Genomic DNA, 19,312 nt, shown 5'->3' with positions numbered 1-19,312 from the left:
GCCAAATTTCAAATTTTGCTTAAAATACATGAATTCGAATCAAAATTGAATGAAAATCACGAAAATCAGGTTTATTTTCGTATTGGTCTTATAGTTTTTGATTTAATCCTTAAAAACCCTAAATTAAGTTGTTGCGCTAACAGCACTGTTTCGTTAATTTTTGAAACGGCTGGTTTAACGAGAAAACCAATAACTAAATCGAAATCAGCGTTCAATTTCGATTATTCCGTGTGATTTTTGGAGAATTTCAAGAGATGTCGTTTTTGGTAGATTTTGACAAAAGTCGGAAGGCTATACCCTTCCCACTTTTTCATTTTTGGCCAAATTTCAAATTTTGCTTAAAATACATGAATTCGAATCAAAATTGAATGAAAATCACGAAAATCAGGCTTATTTTCCTATTGGTCTTATAGTTTTTGATTTAATCCTTAAAAACCCTAAATTAAGTTGTTGCGCTAACAGCACTGTTTCGTTAATTTTTGAAACGGCTAGTTTAATGAGAAAACCAATAACTAAATCGAAATCAGCGTTCAATTTCGATTATTCCGTGTGATTTTTGGAGAATTTCAAGAGATGTCGTTTTTGGTAGATTTTGACAAAAGTGGGAAGGCTATACCCTTCCAACTTTTTCATTTTTGGCCAAATTTCAAATTTTGCTTAAAATACATGAATTCGAATTAAAATTGAATGAAAATCACGAAAATCAGGTTTATTTTCCTATTGGTCTTATAGTTTTTGATTTAATCCTTAAAAACCCTAAATTAAGTTGTTGCGCTAACAGCACTGATTCGTTAATTTTTGAAACGGCTGGTTTTACGAGAAAACCAATAACTAAATCGAAATCAGCGTTCAATTTCGATTATTCCGTGTGATTTTTGGAGAATTTCAAGAGATGTCGTTTTTGGTAGATTTTGACAAAAGTGGGAAGGCTATACCCTCCCAACTTTTTCATTTTTGGCCAAATTTCAAATTTTGCTTAAAATACATGAATTCGAATCAAAATTGAATGAAAATCACGAAAATCAGGTTTATTTTCCTATTGGTCTTATAGTTTTTGATTTAATCCTTAAAAACCCTAAATTAAGTTGTTGCGCTAACAGCACTGATTCGTTAATTTTTGAAACGGCTGGTTTAACGAGAAAACCAATAACTAAATCGAAATCAGCGTTCAATTTCGATTATTCCGTGTGATTTTTGGAGAATTTCAAGAGATGTCGTTTTTGGTAGATTTTGACAAAAGTGGGAAGGCTATACCCTTCCCACTTTTTCATTTTTGGCCAAATTTCAAATTTTGCTTAAAATACATGAATTCGAATCAAAATTGAATGAAAATCACGAAAATCAGGTTTATTTTCCTATTGGTCTTATAGTTTTTGATTTAATCCTTAATAACCCTAAATTAAGTTGTTGCGCTAACAGCACTGTTTCGTTAATTTTTGAAACGGCTGGTTTAACGAGAAAACCAATAACTAAATCGAAATCAGCGTTCAATTTCGATTATTCCGTGTGATTTTTGGAGAATTTCAAGAGATGTCGTTTTTGGTAGATTTTGACAAAAGTGGGAAGGCCATACCCTTCCCACTTTTTCATTTTTTGCCAAATTTCAAATTTTGCTTAAAATACATGAATTCGAATCAAAATTGAATGAAAATCACGAAAATCAGGTTTATTTTCCTATTGGTCTTATAGTTTTTGATTTAATCCTTAAAAACCCTAAATTAAGTTGTTGCGCTAACAGCACTGTTTCGTTAATTTTTGAAACGGCTGGTTTAACGAGAAAACCAATAACTAAATCGAAATCAGCGTTCAATTTCGATTATTCCGTGTGATTTTTGGAGAATTTCAAGAGATGTCGTTTTTGGTAGATTTTGACAAAATTGGGAAGGCTATACCCTTCCCACTTTTTCATTTTTGGCCAAATTTCAAATTTTGCTTAAAATACATGAATTCGAATCAAAAATTGAATGAAAATCACGAAAATCAGGTTTATTTTCCTATTGGTCTTATAGTTTTTGATTTAATCCTTAAAACCCTACCCTAAATTAAGTTGTTGCGCTAACAGCACTGTTTCGTTAATTTTTGAAACGGCTGGTTTAACGAGAAAACCAATAACTAAATCGAAATCAGCGTTCAATTTCGATTATTCCGTGTGATTTTTGGAGAATTTCAAGAGATGTCGTTTTTGGTAGATTTTGACAAAAGTGGGAAGGCTATACCCTTCCCACTTTTTCATTTTTGGCCAAATTTCAAATTTTGCTTAAATTTCATGAATTCGAATCAAAATTGAATGAAAATCACGAAAATCAGGCTTATTTTCCTATTGGTCTTATAGTTTTTGATTTAATCCCTTAAAACCCTAAATTAAGTTGTTGCGCTAACAGCACTGTTTCGTTAATTTTTGAAACGGCTGGTTTAACGAGAAAACCAATAACTAAATCGAAATCAGCGTTCAATTTCGATTATTCCGTGTGATTTTTGGAGAATTTCAAGAGATGTCGTTTTTGGTAGATTTTGACAAAAGTGGGAAGGCTATACCCTTCCCACTTTTTCATTACAGCCAAATTTCAAATTTTGCTTAAAATACATGAATTCGAATCAAAATTGAATGAAAATCACGAAAATCAGGCTTATTTTCCTATTGGTCTTATAGTTTTTGATTTAATCCTTAAAAACCCTAAATTAAGTTGTTGCGCTAACAGCACTGTTTCGTTAATTTTTGAAACGGCTGGTTTAACGAGAAAACCAATAACTAAATCGAAATCAGCGTTCAATTTCGATTATACCGTCTGATTTTTGGAGAATTTCAAGAGATGTCATTTTTGGCCGATTTTGACGAAAGTGGAAAGGCTATACCCTTCCCACTTTTTCATTTATGACCAAATTTCAAATTTGGCTTAAAATACATGATTTAGATTCAGAATTGAATGAAAATCACGGAAATCAGGTTTATTTTTCTATTGGTCTTATAATTTTTCATTTACATTTTGAAAACCATGAATGAAGTTGGTGCGCTAACAGAATTGTTTTCGTTAATTTTTTAAACGGCTAGTCTAAAGAGAAAACCAATGACTAAATCGAAATCAGCGTTCAATTTCGATTATACCGTCTGATTTTTGGAGAATTTCAAGAGATGTCATTTATGGCCGATTTTGACAAAAGTGGAAAGGCTATTCCCTTCCCACTTTTTCATTTTTGATCAAATTTCAAATTTGGCTTAAAATACATGATTTAGATTCAGAATTGAATGAAAATCACGGAAATCAGGTTTATTTTTCTATTGGTCTTATAATTTTTCATTTACATTTTAAAAACCATGAATGAAGTTGGTGCGCTAACAGAATTGTTTTCGTTTATTTTTTAAACGGCTAGTCTAAAGAGAAAACCAATGACTAAATCGAAATCAGCGTTCAATTTCGATTATACCGTCTGATTTTTGGAGAATTTCCTTGAGGAAGGAGAATTTCAAGAGATGTCATTTTTGGCCGATTTTGACAAAAGTGGAAAGGCGGGATGAAGGCGTTGATGATCAGCGCACGCCTCATTGGACATGTATACGGAGTCTGTTTTGCCGGAAGAGCAAACGGTTTCCGAGATATTATGGGAAATTGGCGACCAGGCCGTACCCTATCGGGAACTTCCTGAACGGAGTGAGGGCCCCTAGTACTTTGTAGTCCTATGTTCAATAACAGTTTAGCTAGCAGTTATTAGTCACAGATTTGCATGTGAAAGCCAAATATAAAACAAAATTACTGTTCATAGGTCATTTCAAGATTGCTTAATGAAACTGGCATTGTGCAGATCAGCAGGATAAGCAGATTTTTTCCACCGCTATTTTTGCACACTGTATGGCTGCAGATAGGAACAGCACCTATAGATATGGAAAAATTGTCTGACAGTAAATAGAAACTGAAAGAAATAGCTTGCGAATTAGAAAATATACTGTACTGTACCATTCAAATGACGTCTAGTTGCAAAACGTGTTAAATCAAGGTCTACTTAATGGTTAAGGCCTGTAAACTTGAATATCTCCTAGTCCTAGGCGTTCCCTAGTAAGAGCCAATCAGACAAAATATTAAGGGTTACGACGACACCATCTGGCGCTCGCAATTATAACCTCATTGAAAAACACGCCAAAAACCTTAACACTTGTTATAGTTACATAAACACATAAATAGAGATAAGACAAAAGTTAAATAAAGTTTTTGAAATGAAAAGTGTGCTAGTTTGACAGCAATATGGCCATTGATTTGTTTAAAAGAAAAACGTAGTATGTTAAAAAAAATATATGCTATTCAAAATAGCCAAAATGATAGCCAGAGGGCCAAAGTCATAGAGCTCAAGTATTGTGCATGACAATAAGCCGCGCCCCACGTCACTTTTCGCGAACCAGATTTTTAATGCTTTTTTGGGCCCGCTCCCTCCGAAAGCGCTGCACCATGCGGACATTTCATGCATTGCAACGCTATCTCTCTTGACCTCCGCTTGGTTTCTTATTTTATCTTTTTCAAACAAAAAATATAATTTTCATGTAAAATTAATGAAATAGCCATCAGCATCTAAAAAATAGCAAATTTGGCTATTTATAGCCAAATGTGGAAGCCTTGTGATGAACCATGAATTTCTACTGCAGACGATCCACTAAACAGTGTAGCCATCTATTGATAAGATATCTAGTTTTACTTGATTAATTAAGCCCAGCTTTTTTGTTTAAAAAAATCGGTTTAGAATTTTGACTTGGAATTCAGTAAAGCTTAACCTAATACAACCAAAATTATAAGCTAATTCCGAATAAAATATTAGTAAGTAAGTACTAAAAAGGGCAGCACTTTGTTTTGTTTTTTTAACAGGTGGTTTAACGAGAAAACCAACAACTAAATCGAAATCAACGTTCAATTTGAATTATGCCGTGGGATTTTTGTCGAATTCTACGAGATGTCGTTTTTCGAAGATTTTGACAAAAGTGGGAAGGCAAAAAATCTAGAAAAACAAAATAGATTATTGATGTTTGCTCTGCAGTTTTTTGTTGTTTTGTTGTTTTGTGCTAGCAAATAATGCGTATACTAACTTGATAAGTTGTCGTCAAACCATTTCAAATAGCAGAAAGTGCACATCCAAACATCAGGAACGAGATCAAACAGGCTGCACCCGACGACGGCTGATAGATGCCGCTATGAACAAGTCAACTGATTCTTGGACGTACTCTTCAAAGATTTAAACATGTGGCGTTCACGAAAGGTAGCGGCAATACATTACTGATTGTATTTACATGTCTAATAATAAACATAATACACTCAACCACAATAGAGAACAAAACACGATCAGTGAAAAAAAAACAAACGAAGGAGCTGGAAATATTTTGGAGAGGGTAGGGAGAATCTGCACTAATTGGGAGGGAAAAGAAGAGGCTGCAATGCCTGTAAAATACAATCCGCAAAAACGCCAGATGAAACATTGAGGATTTTAGAATTAAAGGAAAACAAACGTGAGAAAAGAGAAGAAGAAAACAAGATTTTCTTTAGTCCACTATGTACATGTTCATTGACAACAACAAAAATTGATTCCCAGTCGTACAACAGTTGTATGTATAAATTGTGTCTAATCAAATAGTCGAAAGATCGCCATCTTCGATCGCTCTTGATATCGTCTCGAGTCGATCACCAATGTCAAATTATATCCTATGAAAATCAATTTAACGTGCGACCAATTCGGCAGAGATTTGTCGAGCACCACAATTAGTTTCTAACTGAATTTGCGTTTAAGGGAGGATCTTTGTTTGCTTTTATTTTATTTTTTTGTTTTTGTTTCTTACGTTTCCCTTTTCTGTTTTTTTTTTTTTTTTTTTTTTTATTCTCTGCGCCAAACACACACAGGGTTAACTTTTAGCCAGAGAAAATAAGAAACTCAATAGGGGTCAAGAAAAAAAAAATAATAAATAAATTTAACAAAGTACAACATGCTATTAAAAAGAGAAAAAAATAAAAAATAAAGATGTTCGTCCTAGAGGAGAGATACAATCTGCACAAATCTCTCAAACAAAACAAACAAAAACACACACAGTCACATTGAATTTTTAACAAAACAAAAAAAAAAATCAAAACAAAAAAACAAAAGAAAAAAAAAAAAAAAGAGGACAAGAATGATAAACGATTCAATCTCCCAGCGGGTTAGACACTGTGTGTGTGTGTGTGTTAAATGACCACAATCAAAAGAGGAAAGTCATTCGCTGATGATTGGCTAAGGGAACAAGAAAAAGTGAAATGATTTTGTGTAGTTTATTGATAATTTGTATGTTAATTAAATCTATGGCTTGTACTCGAGTTGGTGTGCTCCTCCACGCGCCCGTCTCAAGACGAACAAAAAGGCGAAAAATGATGAAAAATAAAGGGAGGGGGAACAAAGGGGATCGATTCCTACGTCGGAGGGTACTTTGTCTGAGGAGTGGATGGACGAGCGGTGGCCGTGGTCGATCCGTCACGCGGCGCTACAACTTGTGTTGTCGTCGGCGACGTTGATGGTGGAGCGGCCACGACCACTACGGGCTTTATAAGATGCCTGCCAGTCGCCGGAGTCAAATACTGTCCACCAATAATGGGTATCGATCCGGATTTCAGCAGTCCCATCTTTGGTATTGTTTCGTTTTTTAAACGTATCATTTTTTTGTTTTTGTTTTAATAAATGAAATTAAACAAAATAGATTAATACATTAAGCGAAAACGTAGTTAAAAAAACAAACAAATAATCACCTTGTCCAGGGACGAATTGGTCAAAATATGGGCAACATGTTTAGTTGATTGACCAACAACGGCCATGTTGGTGACCAGAGGTAGAGACCGCGTGACGGCTATCGGCGTCATGACATGAGTCACACCTACAAACAAAAAATCCATGATCAAATCAGACTTAGATAACCTCTTATTTATTCATATACTTGTATAATATAATTTTTTTTCAAAAATTTCAAACAAGTACCTGCGGTCGTCACCGGTTGCAACGAGCGACTAACTGTCGCTTTCAGCAATCCGTTGGGTATACTCAATACTGTGACAGGAGGCAAAACGAGAAAGCCAAAGGTCAATGTTAAGCAGTCAATTAGAGCTCGTTAGAAAATGTACCTGCAGAACTATTAGGAATAGTGGACGAATTTTTCAAATGAGTCGATATGGAAGCGGTCACACGTGGCAGCTCATAATTCGTCGGCAAACTACTACTACTACTGCTGCTGCTATTACTATTGCTGCTTGCTGACGCTTCCGTGGGAGGCAAGGCTACCAAACTCGGTATCACTACGCCAGACGGAGTACAAAAGACAGTTCCTGATGTCGACGTCACCGCAGTTCCGTTTAGTAAGGACGCAGCGATTTCTTCGCTATTTTTGCTACCTACAATTGGGACACAAGAGGCACAATAAGTCAATCAAACATTTGCAGATATTAAATGATGTTGAATTTTGACCCGTAACGGAGGAAGAAGTGTGAACAGCCATCAAAGGCTGCAATGAGGTAGAGACGTCACTGGCCGATATAACCCGTACTGAACCGGTTGTAGGCCCGGCCGTCAGCAGTTTGAGCGATGGGCCGTGAGTGAGCAGCTGGACGCCGTGATGGGCAGCCAGGACTTGTGGGGTGGCCAGCTGAACATGATGTCCACTAGCGGAGGTGGCGAAGGCGATGGCCGATGGATGACGGACCTGATACAGGGCCGTTCCTCCACCGGCTATCGTCGCGGCACCTTCTCTCGTTTCAATCGGCACTCCGGTCAGTTCCAGGACGCCACCGGCTGTCGTCGGCACCACAGTGACATAAGTGGCGGCCGGATGAGACATTGTCGTCGTCGTTGCGTACGCCAACGAAGGTGCCGTCGTGGAAGCCCGGACATACCTAATGTGGGGCCGGGAATGGTCGGCCTCGCTGGGTCCAATCTCTTCCGCACCGACGCCGTTGGTTAAAACGACGTGAGGACGTTTCAGCGAACCCGGAACGGGAGAGGCGGGCAATTGTCTCCCGTTGGCCGTTACCTGACTGGCGGCCGTTAATAATTGTTCTGTTGTAGGAGTTCGGACAACAACACGTCGTTGAGCGTCCGCTGTTGGCTCTTCACCATCACTAGCGTCAGCGCCCTCAGAGGCAGTAGACGTTCCGGAATTGCTCTGCTGATCGCCATCGCGCGTCCGGTTGCTACTGCTGGCGCCACCAGACAAGCGATAATGATTTTCTTCTCGAATCGTGTGAGCCTGGACGTTGGCAAACGTCAACGGCGAATCGCGTTCACTCTGCTGGATCATTTGCACCTGCTGGCTGTGCAAGACGACGGGAACGACGCTTGTCAAATCCAACGAACCGGCATCGTTGCTATAGCCCGGAATGCTGGGAACTTCCTTGCGGAGGGCAGCCAATCGTTGCTGAGCGGCGATTTTCTCGCGAGCCAGCCTTTCCATCGTGTGCTCATATTCGCGTTCTTTCCTCTTCAGAGTCTAGACGAAATAGAAACCGTTTGTTTTTTTGTGTTAAGGGCAAACATCTTGAAAAGTCATTCTCATGCATTTGGATATATAAGGATGTACAGTAAGCACGAAAGCAAGGCAGTGTACGTGGCACAGCGCCAAAACGGCCTCACAACTAACCGACCCAGCCCAAGTTTCTCACTTTCTTTACGGGTTGCGAAAAGATACGTCATAGCAACGGCTTTTTACCTAGAACTCAATCAATGGCGGACGACTAGTTTGGTTGGCTCGAAAAAGACCCTTTGCCTGTAGAACAATTATGGAGGCGGATCATGTGTGTGTGCATGCAATAAAAGACTATTGACTAAGACATGTCCACCCGATGCGCTGGAAACCCGATCGAGAAAAAAGTTTTGCGTTCCCTTAACGTTAAACCGGAATGGCGAAGTCATTAGGACGTGAAATGTGTGACTGGTCATTAAGAAAAAAACAAAAAAAAAAAGAAAAATGAGCAAAGTTCACTGAGAACATGGATACAAAATTCTTGGATCGAGTTATGAATCGATTTGTTGGGCGAGTGAACATCACGTGAACACCACGGTCGTCATAATTTATATTTAGTTCATGTCATCCCTAGATTAAGCTTCCGCCTGTGACGATTTCCAGGCAATTTGGATTTTCTTTTTCTCTCACTCTCCACTGCCCATTTTTCGTTTCAAATGAAACCGGAATGAGTGCGGAGTCAGAACGAGTTGCTTGACAAAGTGGGTCGCACTAAATAAACCGACCGACCCCTACGTTGAAAGTAAAGCTTAAATGGAGAAGTAAGGCAAAGGGCAGTATGAAAAGACCGGTTCGTTTTGGACAGCCAAGAGAAAGGCGGACCCATATTGAAAATGTAGTCCAACAGTAAACTAGTTCCAAGGTCCTTACGTACTGCACGCATCTGAAAATGGAGGGACAAACAAGTCGACGAACCGCCACTTTCTCTCCAGACTATAATCGCTATCAAGGGAGAATAGAATTCAGGATGATAAGGCAAGGTCAGATAATCGATCCAATCTCAAAAATAATAAAAATAAATAACAAAAAATGAAAGGGAACACAACGAAAATCGCATACGAAAGCAGAGAGAAATCTAAACTCCGCCCCTCGAACCGTTAAAAAGGAAAAAAAAAAAAAACTGCCGGCATATATATACAAACAAAACAATTCGAATTAATGCGACGAAAGTTTGGCCAAAAACTGGAGGGGCTTCAAACGAAATATTTCCCTGCCCTTTTCTTTGGTTTTCACTAGTTTTACAGTCCCGCTTTAGCGTTAAGGAGATGGAAAACTCGGATCGATAGGCTTCGACACCGCGCTATATTCGTCCAGTTGCTGCCCCCCCACTGAAAGTCTATAGAAAAAGAACGGCAACGTCGCCCTGGCAACTACCAAGTCGGGCAATATACCAGCGATCCCACCTAGCTTTCTCTTTGCTTCTCTTTCTTTTTATGTTCCCAACTACAGAGCTATTCAAAAGACGACACAAAAATCAACAACAACAAGAAATGCAATCTAAAAATTTCAAAACAAACAAACAAAACAACGCGATAGCCGATTGCCTCATGGCCCTACAGATTTCAAAAGTGACGAAGAACGCTGACGTCCAAAAATAAGCAATAAATAAAATACCCCCAAAACTTGTGAAATTGTGTTGGGTAGGGAGGCGGTCACCCGTTGTATCACGCCGTTTTGAGCTGCGTGCTACTCAGTTTCCCCAAACAGCCTCACACGCAGCTTCTTTGTCTCTGTTGTCAAGCCATTGCAGAATGCTGCAAGAAATTATTTTGGGTGCTACCAAGACACACACACACGTACACACGCACGGCAGCGTGTATAGGTTCCCCTATTGCTTCTCGTTGCTAGACGTCACGTACGAACAGCAGCAACACCACCGACCGATATCCCTCCCAACTCCCACCCCTCCCGCCACCACTCCAATCCTTTTATCCATCGAGATGCACATAGGTGAGCAAGCGCGCGCGCTGCTGACTATTCATAGCCCCAGCGATCAAGGACAAGCATCGACGCCCCCATACACACGACTTAAGACTCTTTTTGCTGATTGCCGCGAATCAACATCTGGGAAAATCCATTTAAACTTGTTTTTTTTCTTCCTTTTTCTCTTTATTCTGCTAAATACGAAAACTGTTCGCATGGAAACTGTCGCCAGGTGCAACACCCCCAGCTTTCTCCGGTGCCCCGCCTGCGCACCGCCGGATAAAGCCAATCGACACACGACGATCCATCGCACATACGATGTCAACTGAATTGCGCCTACAGAAACGGAAGCCATGCACAATAACAATTTTTCGAACCTATCGAGGTCATTGCATAAATAAAAAAAAATAAAACCTTCAAAAACAAGATTTTTTTTCCCCCTCTTAAAACATCGATCGACACCTAAGTATTTTTCAACAAAGCAACGGAGGAAAACCCATACAAGCTCGTTTTCTATCAGAGGCGCGGTAAATAACTTGATATCGTAGACCTTGCAAGCCTTGCCTAACTTGGCTCCATAACCCCTGATAATGTGCACACTCGGTTTGCGCGTGTTTAGCCCAAAGGGTCCCTTTAAAACAGAAAAAAAAGAAAGGACAGCGTAGCTCGTTCTGTTCATCACACCGCCGACAAGACCATTCGCCTACACAAGCAAACAAACATCTCCTTGTGAGGAGTGTGACATTGAACATACTGGTTAGCAGCTGTGTTGAGATGAACGCCCGCATTTTTACCTGGATATGGCGCAGGGCGCTTTTGAGGATGCCCAGATTTGACAGCTTCTTGTCGTCGATGGCCGGCAGCTGTTTCCGTAGAAATTCGAAACATTCGCGCAAGTGAGCGCGCCGATTTTTCTCCAACTTGTTGTGAACTTCACGCGTCCCCGCCCTGTGTTCAATCAACATTGTTTCCAGTTAACTTTCACCGTCTCGTTTTTTTTTTTTTTCCAACTTCTTTCTACCCTACCAAAATGGGGACACTCTTTTTTTTTTCTTTATCTTTATCTTTTTTTTTTTTTTAAATCTACCAATAGAAAAATCAAGAAACTAGAATAACAAATTAGATGGCCAACGTCATTACCCGCTGCGTTTCTTCAGCTCGAGAAGCTCATCAGCTGAAGTCCTGCCGCTGTTTGCCGCATTAAAATGGGCCGCTGCGGCCGACGAGGATGACGACGACGAAGAGGACGACGCAGCGACGGCCGTGGCGACGGGAAGAGATGTCTGCGGTGGCATGGGCGGACTTTTACGGCTTGCCCGCAGCAACGCCTCTTCTAGTCGATGACTCCTAGAGGCTAGGTCGTCTACCCTGGGAAAAGACGGATGCGTGGACGAAGAGTTGGACGAAGAAGAGGAGGAATGATGGTTCGACGAAGAGGCCACGCTGTTGAGATAGCCGCTCGGTTGTTGCGGGAAGGGCTCCGCGTCCTGCATCTTAGGAGACGACTGGTACGACCGTTGTGACGAAGCCGCCGAACTGCCATTGGAAACGGAATGGGAATGTAACGGCGAGGCGGCTGCGCTGGCTGTCCGTTGTCCATTGGTGACGTTCACGGATCCATTGCAGTGGGCACCACCACCGCGAGCTGGGCTGGGCGATCGGCTTCTCGTTTGATGGTACGAATAAAACGCCGCAGCAACGTGACGCGATCCGTTAACAGCGTACGAGGAAGAAGACGGAGTCGAAGGCCCCGATCGCTGAATAACGCTGGTGACGTGAGGATGGTCCAACGAGTAACCCCCATTGTTGATAACAGATGACGTAGTTTGATCTATGCGAAGAGCGGATCCGCTTGAACTGTAAACCAATTTGGTACCGACATCTTCACCGATGAGAGTCTGGTCCGGCTGTCCATTGGGCTCTTCGCCTAAAAAAAATTGCAACAAGGACAAAATAAGAACAAAAACGTTTAAAAAACGTAGCAGCATGACTGGCTTGAACAACCGCCAAAAAAAGAAAACAAAAAAAAAACAAAACACAAAACAGAATTCCCTTCCGTCCTTATCGGTCACCTACCAGGGCCGGATAAGCCAAGAAACGCTTCTTGGAAAGCAATAAACGTCCCTGAGCTCAGCCTGGCCTTGACGAGGGCAGAGACATCAGAGCGTAGATTGATCAGCCAGGAGAGAACGAGACTGGGCACGGAGGGAATGAGTCGAAGAAGGAAAGGAATAGGAGAAGGCAGAAAAAAAAAAAAGAAAAACAAGTAGGGCCCCCGCCCTAACCTCCCGTCGATTTGCCTCATCCAAGAGGACTGTGATGGAATGGCACGTGAGATGTTCACGTGTTCAGATCAATGGACTCCGCACACAAAAATTGCGCCCCCTTCCCTGGCCCATTGCCCAAGACGAAGATCCGAGGCAAGAAAAAAACAAAATGCCCTTCGACCGGTTGCATCATTCCGTCGGAAGAAAAACGGACCTTGTGCGTTGTGTGGTACCTTGCATGTAATGTTGGATCCATTTCTTTTTGGGTGCTGATGTCATGGTGCTGCTACGACCCACCAAGTCATCCGTAGCAAACACCCCCATGACCATCGATTGTAACTTGAGACAAGTCGATTCATTAACCATCCGCTAGTTAACTCGAAGCCAAATTTCGTTTCAAATAATGACGAAAACACGATGTTGGAAACGGTTGAATTTTGTCGCATTCAACAGTCAACGCGTAGTATCTCAAAAAGTCCACATCGTAATGACGTCGTACCACACGATGCGCGCGCAAACTACACACAAACAGAGAGAGAGAGACACAAATAATAAACGTTGTCTCTGCACCAGCCGACCTTCGATCGTAGACTGGTGAGCCAGTATCCGTTGCGGCCACACTACAGCGTGAGTTCGACCTCCTCCTTCCACCACCTACCGCCATCACTTCCACCCAGTTACCGCACGCTCTTCCCTCCCATCTCCCTTCTCTTATATAATAGGCCATGTCGTTGGCTGCGTGCGACGACTTTGTTTTCACTCCCGGACTCTCTTCTCTATCTAGCTCTTGACCTCCCCCATCCGCTCTACAATGCACGCGGCGGCGGCAGCCGCCACCACCACCACCACCCTTCCCAGTATGATCGGGGCTTGCCTGTCCACACTGTTCAGCACGTGCGGGTTGGGAAACCGAATTGGGCGGTGCTTTTCGTCTCTTTTTTTCGGATCCATTCGGGCGTGTGTTAGCCGCGCACGCACACAGCCATTCTCTGAGATTCGCAGTTGCGCAAATAGATCACTCCTACGTCGCTCCCTTCCCGGCTTGGTTCTTTACTTAGTTTTTGCCTTGAAACACGAAGGAGGAGGAGCTGATTTGAATGGACTGTTGCCAACGTCAAATGCCAATGCGCAGGACCTACCATCGTCGAGATCGAGGTCAACAATCGATGTCGACATTCTCGATGACCGTAGTGTGACGTTGGAAAGAGAAAGGAGAGAAAATAAATAAATAAAGGCTCGACACGGTCGACTAGAGGCACCTGGCGGAGGTAATTAAAGATTCGGGGGCCAAAAACTGAAAGGTTGATGAGCTCATCTTTTCAACTCTGCAACATGAAACATAATATGAATTGCCATGATCTTGGTTCCACATAGCCTTCTCAGCAAGCTTAACAAGCCAAGACAAGACAAAGCTTCTAAGAAGTATGATATTGCACTTCTGCAATCAACTGCGGCTATCAAGTTTTAGGCTTGTGCTTGTTTCTAAGAGAAACAGAAAGTATTAACTTGACCTAAAACAATTACCTTGTGTTTGTCGTTCCACAAACAGAGCAGCTTCCAGGAGAATCTCCAAACTCATTGTCGGACAACCACCAGCTGAGGGGTTTTAGACCTATGGGCCAAGAAGAACGAATCAGTTTTAACCTGGAATGGAACAACATTCAAACGATAACATCCAGGATCCACATTGCATCAAAGTCAAATGAAAAAAATAAAATTCACACAGACGCACGCACATAGACACAGGGTCATTCGCTTTTGGATTTCAGTACTCGTTTCATTTTGGCCCGGGGCTGGCGGCCTTGAGAGAGTTCTCTATAGTCTATCAAAAGAAAACTTTTAAGTAAAGAGGAAAATGCTTCTTTGTTTGCCTGATTTACGTATCAATCAAGTACGAAAGTTATTTATCTCTGAAACAAAATTTACTAAGAAAAAGCCGTGTTGGTCCATAAAGTGACGTTTCGAAACTAACACTACAGCACAAGATAATATTATCGAGCAATACTACGCACTTCAAGCGAGGCACCAGGCTACACGTGTCCCAGCGATGACGTCACCAAAAATGGGCGTCACCGATTTTTGCTTTTAGGTTTCTTGGGGCGCCGAAGCTACTGCTGCTTGCTCTAGCCTACGTGCCGAGTTACTGGGATATTATACTTATAAATGCCGGTAAATCAAACAATCGAATCTCGATTGCACACATACTTGACTGCGAAAGAATTACACTTCACTTCACAGTTAAAGTCTAGGCACTGAAAAGACGTTTTGGCTGTTTTTTTTGTCTGTATCTGTTATCACGTTGCTCGACGCACGTGAAAGAGAACTGCTCCCCCTTCGACACCGCCAACTAAGGCGGTACCGAACTTGGTACATGCGTCGGTCGCCACAACAACGATACTAGTGTTCAGTTTTTGCACTCCTCTTGCAAGTTCCTCGATCACCATAAAATTCCTTTTAGCTACATTATTAGTTGTCTTATACATCCCAAATTTCACTGTTTAACTGCTTGATTTTTTGTGAGTTTAGTTCAGTTTCTGGTGTGTTTAATACATGAACAGAATTATTGGATAAACTTGCTAGGGGGAGCGCTTGTGTCGCTTCCCAAGACCAAGCGTAGGACATACTTCTGAATTTCCGATCTTCAAAGTTCTCTAACTTTGCGTTGTACAACGCCGCAATGTTTCTGTTTAATAATAAACAACAAATTTTGGTTCGAAATCTCACAAACCGGCATCGGGTTTTTCAAGGTTTAAACTTCAATTTCTGTTTTCATTCATGTACTAGAATATTTAGCCTAACAAGAGAAAACAAAGCAATTCTGGAACTTGTGTATATATTTCTAGGAAAATATTTGACAGGAAACGTTTTTCGGTTTTAAAATTTGTAACATTTTGATAATTTTCATTCAGATTGTTGTGCCATTCTTTTACAATTCCTTCAGATTTGCATCGATCTCGGGCGCAAAGCTTATCTCCTTATTGCACAAGCTGTTCATAACAAAGCACTTGCTGGAAGCTCACCAGCTAGTGACTTTGGTGAATTTTTACAGCTGCCAAAGACAAGTCACTTTGAAATTCAGCAATTTGACAGATTCATCATGCCACACTTCTCATCCCAAAATATATCTGTAGAGCAAAATCATGTCTTGATGATCCGTATGGATAATGCTAAGATCATTTCTCATATACTCAAAGCCATCAATTTTAAAGAGGTATTAATTCATCAGTATTAATGCCATGTCTGTTAGGAAAATACTTGTTTAATTCACGTAATCCTAGGAATTTTTTTCCCAATCATCTAGAATTCTGTATTTTGCTGCACCAAAGATGGATTGAAAGTAACAGTTGAAGATATGAAAAGTGTGCAACTGAATGCCTTCATCGAGCCTGGAATTTTCCAAGTAAGTTGAAAAATAAATTGTTTTCTGTAAGATTGTTCTGACTTTTAGTATTAGAGTTATGTTGTAAAAGAAGAAGAGATCAAATTTCAACTAAACCTAACTGTGCTACTGGAATGTTTGAACGTTTTTGGTTCCAGTGGCCTCCAAAGCGGCACCTCACCAGCCTTAAAGCTCTATTATAATGGTCATGGAACTCCGGTCTCAATTTTGTATGTTCATAGCCCTTAAAACCAATTTTATTGCATTCACATTAATCTAGTTCATTTTTATAGGCTTGAAGAATCTGGTGTCATTACTGACTGTAAGATACGCACAGTTCATTTCGACCCAGTTTTGGATTACGATTTTGGTACTTCTAATGTGATTGGCCGTATTATAATGAGTTCAGAATGTCTTAAAGGTATCCTGTCATATTGTACATACAAATTTTTAGTTCCTATATAATCCTATAACTAAAGAGGTATTCTGCGAGCTCGATTCGACCAGCGATTGTGTTCAGTTCTCGATGTCTCCTGATTCCGCTAATTTTCGGATCACTACATTTGGCCATTCAGGAACCTATCACGTGAGACATTTTATAACAGGAATATGACTGTTCAATTTTCATTTCTCTTTTGAGTGCAAAGGTTGACATTCCAAAGGCTAGTGATGTTATCGAAAGCCTTCGTTGTACATCTCCGGTGTCGTTTAAGTATAAAACAATTATTAAAATCTTGAATAGTGTATTATGAACGTTTGGGTATTTAGGTATAAACTTTCGTTGATGAAACCATCTATTAGACCACTTGGAATAGCGCAAAAGGTGTCGCTACGCATAGACGATACGGGACTAATTTGTTTCCAGTTCATGATCAAAGTAGAAGATAATCACAACTGTTACATTGATTTTTACGTAAGTCCATTATTTTGAAATTTTATCCACCGTTCAATGATGCGCTCCATTTATCAATATTGTAGTGTCCAGCGGACGTCGACTTTGAGGAAGACGAATGAATGCATAGAGAACGAATAATGGCCGCACCAATAAATGAAAACTCTTCGTGAACAAAACTCAATTTTCAAATATTAAAAAACTCGACACATTTTAGGAGAACGAAGATCTTTGATAATCCTAGAGAAGAAACTAAAAGGCCAAAAGTAACTTTCGTCTTTCATACATAATTTGTCATTCAGTTAAATGAACGCCTTCATTAAACCCCGCCAGTTGGTAAATTATTATCCTCGTTCTTACTTTCCAAAGAAAAGGGAGGAATGCGGCAGTCAAATGTATGTCCGTCCTCTCTCTCCATACGGAAAGTTCCCCTATTTATTACAAAATATCACCTTTATTTTTGGCTTATGTCAGTGATCGGTAAAACAGTGGGGACAAAAATTAATCATGTAGAATTACCACATATGCCCTGATGGTGCTTGAAGGGAAATATGGCTGCTGTACTGAAAAGCGGGTTGCTGAGGCGATAGTACTGGTTCCTAATACGATATTATAAGTAAAATGTCAGTTGACACTATGGCCATTGTCGTATGCTACCTGTCCAATAACTCCTCTTCCTCTAACGGTTTCTAGAGTACCCGAAAGACTGAAAATACGCCAATGCCGCTCACGTAACTGTACCGATAGTTCTCCTAAGTTTTCAAGTCGAATGCAGTACCGCCACTGAGCAGTTCAAAAACATATATCTGGAAATTTGTTGGTTTCAATCAAAATACCAACCCAAAAGACTGTGGAACTCTGCGACTCCCGGCATCCCATGTAAAAGGGCGTGACCGTCACACGAATGTTCTCTGTCGTCTCCTTGTGGACATCTGACAATTCCAGCCAAGGGTGATTTTTTTCTTGCCATGCTCGTAACGTTTCTCTTGCTTCGAACGGCGGATCTGCACTTCGTTTATCGATGTTAAACATATAAAGGAATCCGTATTAAGAAAATAAACTTAACTGAGTAAGAAATAGTAACCTTTATCTGGATCAGGCATTAGAAATTTTTCAAACAGCTCGTGACAAAGCGGTTGGTGCTCAGTAGTTCGATAGGGCAAGACATCTTCATGCGCGGCATAGTCTAGACCCGGTATGGCATAAAGCGACTTGCTATTTTCTTGTTGACCCAAAAATGTAACCGCCTCTGTTTGGGCTCTCTTGATAAATGCAAGTTGTAGTTTAACTAGCTTGGGTCATGAAAACTGAATCAAATGTAAGACACAAACTATACTTACAATATGAGGGCAGTCCCTGGAATCAATAAGCACCTGATAATACATGTGATTTCGGCCTTTAACTTCTCTGCCAATTTGATTGGAGGTATTTACCTCAGAATCAGGAGTTCTATGTAAGAAGAAAGACTATGTTAGCTAGTCTTAACTAGTAGACATAGGCTATGGCTATCCAAGGTGGCACAAAGAATCTATTGCATCCCTACCCTTAACCCATCCTGTGATGCAACAAATATATTTTACAGTAATGTTGAAATTGCAAGGACTTTGCTTTGAATGGCTAAATTTTTGAAATCTCTGTGTTACAGCAAACCTGTTACACTTTGAAATATATTTGGTGCAGCACATCACATTCAGTTTGCACACTTTCTATAAAATGTGTATTTGCATTTTAAAAATACATACTTTGTGGCTTTCTTGTTAGCCAAAATATCACGGTCATAAACTCTAGCTGACTGAAATCAAATCAAAATTTAAATTTGCTTTAATATTATAATGTGGATAAGATAACAATTTACCCAAGGAAAAAGAATGACACCTCTGTAGCCAAAAACACGATGAAGGAAAAGCTGCCCAGCATCATATTTGCCTTGAATTTTTGGTGTTTCAAGTTTTCCAACTTCAACCAAAGTTCTACTTTCAATGAGAATGGGATATAATGAAATGCATAATTTATACGTCTCCGTTTACCGTCGCGGAGAACCAAAATTTGAAAAACAAACGTTTTGCACCTGGTTGAGTATTCCACCAGAAATGTTTTAATTCGCGATGCTGACACAACGTTATATCTTAGCCGACAAATACATAACATAGTACTCCAAGCCATGTATAAATTTCAATTCAAAGTTATTTATTTCGCTATTTGTTATTTTTTTGCTTCCGACTCGTTCGTGCCGAGCCGTCTTCTGCCTAAATATTGCAGATGCACATACAGCGCTGCAAGATTGCGATAGAGAAATAAACGGCTTAAAATTTAAACTTAAAACCAGAGTCATAGAACCTGTTGATAGG

The 19,312-nt window shown here is 40.4% G+C and overlaps 3 protein-coding genes and 1 long non-coding RNA gene across 16 annotated transcripts; 1 reads left to right on the top strand and 3 right to left on the bottom strand.

The window, feature by feature from the left end:
- Positions 1–3,623: 3,623 nt before the first annotated feature.
- Positions 3,624–4,361, bottom strand: LOC116930259. Its single transcript, XR_004398323.2, has 3 exons — positions 3,951–4,361; positions 3,751–3,868; positions 3,624–3,673 (listed from the first exon to the last, which is right to left on the bottom strand). It is a non-coding gene; the product is annotated as an uncharacterized LOC116930259 (long non-coding RNA).
- Positions 4,362–5,236: 875 nt separating this feature from the next.
- On the bottom strand, positions 5,237–15,035 carry LOC116930256 (mucin-6). 9 transcript variants are annotated; one of them, XM_045166836.1, is made up of 10 exons: positions 14,706–14,847; positions 14,430–14,515; positions 14,218–14,337; positions 11,567–12,353; positions 11,221–11,374; positions 7,453–8,470; positions 7,113–7,379; positions 6,970–7,038; positions 6,744–6,868; positions 5,237–6,620 (listed from the first exon to the last, which is right to left on the bottom strand). In XM_045166836.1, exons 3-10 carry the CDS (start codon positions 14,270–14,272, stop codon positions 6,411–6,413), a joined length of 2,685 nt encoding a protein of 894 aa, XP_045022771.1. In that variant the 5' UTR covers positions 14,273–14,337; positions 14,430–14,515; positions 14,706–14,847; the 3' UTR covers positions 5,237–6,410. The 9 variants fall into 9 exon arrangements, with proteins under 9 accessions (XP_045022771.1, XP_045036954.1, XP_045022772.1 ...); XM_045181019.1 differs by having other exon boundaries at positions 14,218–14,305; XM_045166837.1 differs by having other exon boundaries at positions 14,218–14,305; positions 14,426–14,515; positions 14,620–14,753.
- Positions 14,729–17,308, top strand: LOC116930257 (cell cycle checkpoint protein RAD1). Of its 3 annotated transcripts, none has more exons than XM_032937651.2 (9): positions 14,729–14,862; positions 15,635–15,904; positions 15,995–16,093; positions 16,148–16,302; positions 16,366–16,493; positions 16,552–16,658; positions 16,720–16,784; positions 16,841–16,985; positions 17,051–17,308. In XM_032937651.2, exons 1-9 carry the CDS (start codon positions 14,857–14,859, stop codon positions 17,084–17,086), a joined length of 1,011 nt encoding a protein of 336 aa, XP_032793542.1. In that variant the 5' UTR covers positions 14,729–14,856; the 3' UTR covers positions 17,087–17,308. The 3 variants fall into 3 exon arrangements, with proteins under 3 accessions (XP_032793542.1, XP_032793543.1, XP_032793541.1); XM_032937652.2 differs by lacking the exon at positions 14,729–14,862 and adding an exon at positions 15,180–15,440; XM_032937650.2 differs by lacking the exon at positions 14,729–14,862 and adding an exon at positions 15,180–15,440 and having other exon boundaries at positions 15,603–15,904.
- On the bottom strand, positions 16,799–19,232 carry LOC116930258 (polymerase delta-interacting protein 2). 3 transcript variants are annotated; one of them, XM_032937653.2, is made up of 9 exons: positions 19,033–19,230; positions 18,820–18,937; positions 18,707–18,756; positions 18,305–18,413; positions 18,049–18,226; positions 17,805–17,968; positions 17,622–17,747; positions 17,484–17,563; positions 16,799–17,395 (listed from the first exon to the last, which is right to left on the bottom strand). In XM_032937653.2, exons 1-9 carry the CDS (start codon positions 19,125–19,127, stop codon positions 17,284–17,286), a joined length of 1,032 nt encoding a protein of 343 aa, XP_032793544.2. In that variant the 5' UTR covers positions 19,128–19,230; the 3' UTR covers positions 16,799–17,283. The 3 variants fall into 3 exon arrangements, with proteins under 3 accessions (XP_032793544.2, XP_032793545.2, XP_032793546.2); XM_032937654.2 differs by having other exon boundaries at positions 18,820–18,934; positions 19,033–19,228; XM_032937655.2 differs by having other exon boundaries at positions 17,283–17,416; positions 19,033–19,232.
- Positions 19,233–19,312: the final 80 nt, after the last annotated feature.

The sequence above is a fragment of the Daphnia magna genome, linkage group LG1 (assembly GCF_020631705.1).
Source record: "Daphnia magna isolate NIES linkage group LG1, ASM2063170v1.1, whole genome shotgun sequence".
In the NCBI taxonomy this organism is placed as follows: domain Eukaryota; kingdom Metazoa; phylum Arthropoda; class Branchiopoda; order Diplostraca; family Daphniidae; genus Daphnia; species Daphnia magna.
This window is presented reverse-complemented; position numbering and strand designations above follow the sequence as displayed.